At 32.3% G+C, this 8,054-nt stretch overlaps 1 protein-coding gene across 1 annotated transcript; it reads right to left on the bottom strand.

Annotated features, from left to right (window-relative positions):
• Positions 1–2,076: 2,076 nt before the first annotated feature.
• On the bottom strand, positions 2,077–3,638 carry LOC142630947 (transcription factor WER-like). Its single transcript, XM_075805008.1, has 3 exons — positions 3,309–3,638; positions 3,066–3,195; positions 2,077–2,546 (listed from the first exon to the last, which is right to left on the bottom strand). The coding sequence occupies exons 1-3, from the start codon at positions 3,424–3,426 to the stop codon at positions 2,147–2,149; spliced, it is 648 nt and encodes a 215-aa protein (XP_075661123.1). The 5' UTR covers positions 3,427–3,638; the 3' UTR covers positions 2,077–2,146.
• Positions 3,639–8,054: the final 4,416 nt, after the last annotated feature.

Below are 8,054 nucleotides of genomic sequence, written 5' to 3'. Positions count from 1 at the left end.
TTATGTCTCTTGTTTTATTGTCACAAAAATTTTGGGAAAGAGGGGGGGGGGGGGGGGGGGGTTGTTGTATAGTCAATTTTCCAAACTAGATCTTTGTATAGTCAAGTTTCTAAACTAGATCAATGGAAACTAGTATAGTCACTTGAGAACCTTTGTTGAAAATCATAAATAATTGTCATTGAGATTCCAAAGTACTACAGCATGACATCGGTACGTACTACGTACTGACTGTGGCCTGTACAAAGGGAACTGACATTGTTCTAATAGTACTCCCAAACAAAGTTCCATCTAAACTAAGTCGTTATTAAACAGACTTCTATCCTTGACCCACTCTCTGAAACTTTCCAGGTTTTTCATTGTCTTAAACAAAATAAAGAGAATCTTCCAGCTCCATTGCCAATATGACAAAGAAAACATTATTGGCCGGTGGTTTTCCCACGTTTATTTAAATACTAATTATAATTAGTCTAGATGCAGTGACCCTTTTCAGCATATTCATTAGTGTATTTGTAGCTAGTCAATCTTAAACAGAATGAAAAGAACTAAAAATTTGATGAGCTTGCTGGAATATTCCTGTTCTACTTCTTGATGATGGCACTAGATTCTGTAGTCTTCCGCTATATTGCATGCGTCATGAGAACACTGAACAGTATTAGATCATAAAGCCATTTGTCACACACTGATTTATGTTATTTACTTGCCAATAATACCTTTTTTTTGTCTTCATATGCATGGGTGCTTGAGTAACTAATTTCTAGCATTTACTTCCCAATAAATATAATTTCTTTTTAGTAATATATGGGTCTCAACTGTCTAGAGTTTTAAAACGCTCTGGATCACTCCATTCATCCCTTCAATTCCCACACGCACTAAATAATTGCAAAAAAAAAACTATTAGGAATGATCTTAAAGTATTATATTGAAAAGACCTAAATTCAAGACTTCATAAATTACGAGATAGTATCTCATGCGTTTGGCGCATACATTGTTTTTTCCAAGGTACTTTTCAGCTATAATAATAATAATAATAATACTTAATCAATAGAATTACTTTGCACAATAGAAAGTCCCTTCCATTTCCTTAGGCCAAGGTACCTTTGGAAAGCAAAATTGCTCACACAAACTTAGCTAACATCTTACAAAATCTAGCTATAGGGTTAGGTACCACTGAGTGGAAACTGGAAATTGATCATCAAAAAAACAAAATTTAAGCTCTTTTAAGGTATAGGGATATTGGATTTACTTTTGCTTTCTGACTTTTTGAGGCAAAGAATATTCGAGAATGATGGATATCTAAAAAAACACAGGTCCTCCTCCACTGAACAAAAGACGAAAAAAAAAATGGAAGGGACTTTGTATTGTGCTACTGATTGCAGGCACCTGATCTCCCAAGTTCCCCAAATCAAGGTGACTCATTGCTATCAGGAAGCCAATCGCTGCGCTGATGGCCTTGCCAGACTAGGAACTCAACAGGATGCTGATATTTTATTTATAATTTCCCTCCGCCATCTTTGCTGGACATTTTCCTTTCGGACCTCTATGGTCATTTTTGTACCGGGCTCTGTCCTGCCCTTGTTGGTTTTGTTTCTGTTTCTTAGTTTATGAATATATCAAGATTACCCAAAAAAAGAAAAAAATTAAACTGTCAATTAATATCAGGCAAGAGAGCCCAAAAAGACATTCGAATGGATTGGCATTTCTATTGTCTATATATCCCTGTATCATTAATTTCGTACCATTAATTTAGTTGGCTAGAAGCCTAGAACATACATGCTAAGAACAATTAATTATGATCCCTTCGTACAAAATATTCTTAGACATATATGCAACCTTGTTTTCCCTGAGTATATGTTGCATTTAATTTTGTTACAGCTTAATTATTGTCATTTTTATAATATACACACATATATGCATGCATGTGTGATGTGTATATATATGTTGGTATGTACAAATTATTAATTATATGACAAAAAAGAACATATAAGTTACGGGTTTGGTATTCAGTGAAATCCGGTAATCCAATGGAGGAGAACTCGGGTTGAATTCACTTTTTTCCAACTTCTTGTAAGTACAAAATAAACCCAAAGGTCCCAAACAAACCATTTAATATTAAACTGTCATTGAGACTACATGAATGAAAGTTTAACTACAAACCATCCAAAACAAAATCAAGAGAATATCCATCTAGAGGCTCCATTAAGTATGGAGTAAGTAGATTTAAATCATCATTAGAGAACCACAAAGAACTGCCAAAGTTGTTATTCTCTGTGATTTCTTGTGTGCTAGCAAACTTGAATGTACTTTGAGAGCCGTCTTCAACCATTGTCTTGCCTCCAGTCTCACAAGTACAATCCGAAGGTGGCTCAGAATTTGACTCCATAGGAACACTTGTATTCTTCCCTAATTTTCTAGAAAGTGAAGGTAAAGAAGCATTGCCTTTAGCATTTTCCTTTTTGATTCCGAGTTTTTTGCTCAAATGAGTGTTCCAATGGTTCTTCACTTGATTATCAGTTCTCCCAGGTACTCGCCCAGCAATCAAAGACCACCTAAAAATAATAGCTTTCCCAATTTAGAGTTTTGGCACAATAACAACGTCTTGGCAATAAAAGGTCTAGTAGTATAGTGTGGTACTGTAGCAAAAGCTAAGCAATAATTTTTTTTTTTTTGGTTTAAAGCTATGCAATAATTACTACTATATATAGTGATACTTTCAACAATGCTCATGGCAATTTTAGCACTGGTAAAGTGAAAATCATTGGCTAGTTTGAAGTTGATTTGAATGCAAACAAATATGGAATATTTACAGAGAGGTAAAAAAAACATATAGGAGATATGGTAGTAAAGCAAGCGTTAAAAGGACAAAACCCAATCATCACAGCTAGGATTACTGATGGTGAAGCTATGTGTGTACCATAAAATTAAAGAAAATATTAATATTGTCAAAAATATGATAAAACTAGTAATTCCGTTCTACTGAACTCAACTTTGTTTGATTTTTTTTGGAAAAATAATGGAAAACCAGACATATAGAAAAGGAAAGAAAAGATATGTACTGGAAAATAGACCTGTTTCCAATGAGGTTATGAAGCCGAATTATGAGGTCTTCTTCTTCCTCTGAGAAATCACCACGCTTTACACTAGGACTTAGATAATTAATCCACCTTAATCTGCAACTTTTGCCACACCTCTTCAAACCTGCACAGAGCTTTTAACTAATTAAGTAACGAATATAGACCTAGGATCTTCCAGTGTTAAACTTAAAAAGAGTGTCACACATGCTTTCCTATTATTAAAAAAAAGCTACAAACCTGCCATTTTAGCTATGCGATTCCACTTCCCTTTTCCATGCACCCTTATGTACTCCATTAGAATTCTGTCCTCCTCCTCTGTCCACAACCCTTTTCTGTATTCATTCCTTGCTTCCATTCTTGTTGCAAAAGTAGAACTCTGAGAGAGAGAGAGAGAGAGAGAGAGAGAGAGAGAGAGTTTTTAAGTTCTATACTTGGGCTTGAGGTTTAGGACTTTGGGGAGTCCACTCAGCTACGGTGATGTATATATAGTTGAAATTCTTTTGTTTTATGTTTGAAAGCAAGATGGAAGGAAGAGGATAAGAAGCCTACCAGGAGAAAAATAGAGGTGAGAAGTAATGATTATGTGTATGTTTTAAAAAATAAAAAGAGAGAAAAATTACTTTTAAATTTTTTGGTTGCAAAGTGGGAAGGAAAATGACAATGCATAGTATAAAATGAAAAGTATAACCTTTTTATCTATCTATATAATCGAAACCTCTGAATCTCTCACAATTTTTCACGTTAGCACAATATATAATAATTATCATTTTATTTAAATAAAATTATTTTTTTTAATTCAAACTTAACAAGGAGTGAAACTCTATCTCTCTAACAAGTCCAACTTAAACTCAAACTCATCATTTTTTTAAATAAAATTATTTTTATTTAGTCCAAACTTAATAAGGAGTGAAACTCTATCTTTTTAACAAATTCAATTTAAACTCAAACTCATTATTATCATTTTTTTTAAAACAGAATTATTGTTGTTTAGTTCAAACTTAACAAAGAGTGAAATTCCATCTCTCTAACAAATCTAACTTAAACTTAAACTTAAACATTGATAATTTTTTTTTAATAAATCATATATTAAGATTATCCTAAACGTGGCTTTATTTGGATAAATATAAAAATCATCAACTATTGATAAAGTTCAACTTCTTTGGATAATAGAACAACTCTACTGTAACTTCTTTAAAAAGTAATTTTTGTACATAAACCACCAAACTCTTTTTAGATTTTTTACAAGATAAAAAAACTTGTAATAATTGAAATTATTCTTTTGAATGTAACCCATTTTTCTTTTATATTTCTCTATTATTTAGTCATATATATTTTGTTTTGTTTCAATAATTTCTAAGCAGTAAATCATCTGATTCTTTAATATTTTTTGGTTTTTTAAAAGTTTTAATATCTGAATTTTTGAGTTATTTTTTTGTAGTTTTTGAAATTTTCTTACAATTTTTTTGTAAGCCACTGCACGTTCAAGCAATGACTTATTCATCAAATTGTAACACAAATTAAAGTCATACAAGAGCAAATCATGCAATTATGTAGTTTCTTAATCAATTTAAGATTTTATAAAATTATTTTAGTTTACCCCACAAATATGTAAGTTCCCGTGCATAGCACGGGTTAGCGACTAGTTAGGTATATATGTGTTGATGTAAGTTTCATATAAAAAAATTAAAAAGAAAAACATGAGAAAATTAATTTAACATAATTAAATCAAGGCCTATAAATTTAACATTTTTGGATTAATTTGTTTACTGATATGTTATGTGAAGGCTATCGAATTTAGACCATTTAAGAACAAAACCAACAGGTCAATAGTCTTGTAATATAGTGGTAAAGAACTTGGCTTTGGTTCCCCACCTACACCTGTTGTGAGTCGAGCAAAAAAAAAAAGAAGAAAGAAAGAAAGAAAGTATCTAATCTAATTAACTAACGTAGCACTGATCCAATTTGGTAAGTCCATAATCTACAACCACTTCCACATTAAATCATGCAAAATAACTTTGGTATTTTAATGGCCAAAGTCTCGTAGTATAAGATATTGCACAAGTCTTTTAATAAGAAGAACTTATGCTTTCCACCATTTATTGTAAAATAATAATAACTTTGGCATTTTAGTTCTTTGGACAAAATTGACATCATAAGGGCAAAATTGACAATTTTGATTAAAGTGGAAAAAAAAAAAAGGTTAAAGAAAGGGGGGAAAAATACCCTTCAATATTTTAGTACTTTTGACAAAAGTCAAAACCCATTAGCGAATTGTTGATGGACTATTCCAAGTATGGAGTAGGTGCACCAACCAAGTAATAAGAATTTTTCAGAGAAAGAGAACAAGATCCCTAGAAACCATAGTGTTTTTTAGAGTGATATTTTCACCCAAAATATGTGGCTCTAAATCGATAGTCAAATTTTAGAGAAACTTTTACTATCTATTTCAAATTTGTTCATCTTCTCAGATTTTTCCGTTGTCTTTCTCCTTATTCTTTACATATTTGCAAAGACTCTCTCTCTCTCTGGCTTTTTTTTTTTTTTTTTTTGAGAAACAAACACACACAAATATAAGAGAAGGGGATGGGATAAGGAAATACACTCATACGTTAACATCAAAACTGCATGCGGCAGTTAGTGTCGTAGAGCAAGTGATGAGAGGTTCCTTTTCATAAAATGTAGATTTAATCAATATATCAGTAATCTAAAATAAATACAATGTCATGTTATTTAAAATCAGTTAGACATGGCAGTGGCACTATGTAGTATGTACAACCTTATTATGTATGAAAAACTAATTTTTTTTATAAAAAAATAAAGATAATTTTAACCTATGACGTCACTCTAGATCTCCTGTTTAATGACAAAAATTTTACCAATTGAGTTAATTGGAATTTATAATCATCACCATTTCCATTTTAAAGCAAATAGAGAGATCAGTCCTCACTTTTAGACTGTGAAAAAATATTAAACGTAAAAAGGAAAGTCAAAAAATTAAAATTTTCTTTTCAAAATTCTTCGATATAAGGGAATTTTAAATTGAGGTTTCAAAGGGTAATACATTGCTATGAACCCTTCAAATTCTTTCCCCTTTCAATCAAATAAAAATAATATAAAAATCCAAAATAGACGGAAGTATCTCATACGGTCTCACCTCTCCACTCTTTTTTCTCTCCTTTTCTCCAATTTTCTTTGAACCAAACTAATTTATTATTATTCTAGAAATACATTTCTAGAAGAGCGAGAATGAGTGCTATTATAATAGTTGTGGTACTAAGCCAGAAATCTACAAGGGGAGGTGATTTAGCGGAGGGTGTCTAGCCGTAAAGAGAAAGGGGTTGCTCTCTTAATCTTGGAAGCAATGGTTGATGCTGTTATAAAGGCTAAGGGCTTGGAGTATAACTTTATTTTGTTACTCAGTGATAGTTGGAGACCTGTGTTAGTTTCTAATAGAAAATGTAGACCAACCTGGCAGGAGAAAATTTTGGTGGAGGATGGATGTAGTATAGCTCAAACAAGTCTAGTCTATTACTCTATATGTGTCCCTAAGGTTGTGATAGGTAATGTTAGCTTCCTAGCTAAGCTGGCCATTGAAATGCCAATTGACCATTGTATGCTTTGAACTCTCTTGTATCTTTCTGGTTTATCAAAAATAATAATAATAATAATAATTGTGGTACCACTATAACAGGAAAAGCCAACACATTTTATTTTTGGTTGTATATTATATCATATTTTAAACAAACACTAGATTTAATATGTGATTTGATTATTTAAAACTGATAATGCGAAGAAAATCAGTAGGTTGGATGCTCCGGACTTGAAATGACTACTTGCTCTTTCGATGGCCTGGAAAAGAAAGAAAAGTGATCAAAGGTAACTGGGGGTGCCGGCCAAAAACCCTCCGATGGCGAAGTTAGTTTTTCTCTCTATATTTTCGGAGTTTCAACTTTTTGGAAAATATATCACGTACCTTTATTTTGTCTGAATGAGCGTTTATATAGTGTTCTAATAGACGGTTATCACACTTGTAACCTCTCCTAGATTCAAGGAGATGTAAGGATTTAAAGATAACTTCCATAACCGTTTAGGAGTTATATATTTCTCACACAATGGTTACCGGAGGTTATACATGTAATAAGGAGTTGTAACACTACACTCGGAAATTTTCCTAAGTGCGACAGCCTCGTCCTAGTATCTTCTTGTCGAACGTACTTAGCTTAGAAATAGGAGTCGTTCCTCCTATGGACGAATTTCCTTCAGGACGAGCTTCATGACTTTCTTAGGACGAGGCGTCTCGTTCCCTGGTCATGCGGACCTCGTCCAAGCTTCTTCCTGCTTGGACAAGGTAGTTATAGGTAAGGTTTTCAGGGGTTCTTACAATACTGGCTGAGTTACGGACGACCTCTATGGATGACTTCACGGTAAGCGCTCTATCGTACCCTATCAAAAACAAAACAAAAAAACCTAATAATTTTATCATTATAGATATCTTTTTATACATAAAGAACTCATAAACAACATTGATTACATATTTTTTGAAAGAAACATTAGTTCTATATAATTACATTTTAGTTAAAACTTGGATTTAAGTATCAAAATAGTAATCTTAACAAATAAAGATATGGGAGTTTATATGTTCTTCCTTAACGTGGTAGGAGTTTGAATTAGAATTTTTGAATTTATGAGATCTGTAACATTGATGTGCATTGTAATTCTTAATAATTTTTCCAAAACAACTAAGTTTTTTAAATTTTGGAGAATCAGCAAATTCTCCTGATTACACGTGTGCTTTATTCATAAATTAACATGTCCCCATTTGATAATGAGTAAGTCCAGTACCACAACAATTTTCACTACTTTTGCTACAACTTGCCTATATGGCGTTGTAAGTAATGAAAATAAAATAGTAGGTCTATGTGAGTCTATGAATCCACAACTCATGAGTTGCCACGTAGCAAATTTGTGACAAAGTTGTGAAAA

The sequence above is a fragment of the Castanea sativa genome, chromosome 4, assembly GCF_040712315.1.
Source record: "Castanea sativa cultivar Marrone di Chiusa Pesio chromosome 4, ASM4071231v1".
Classification (NCBI taxonomy): Eukaryota; Viridiplantae; Streptophyta; class Magnoliopsida; order Fagales; family Fagaceae; genus Castanea; species Castanea sativa.
The sequence above is the reverse complement of the archived record's forward strand: the minus strand, read 5'-3'. Positions and strand labels throughout refer to the sequence as shown.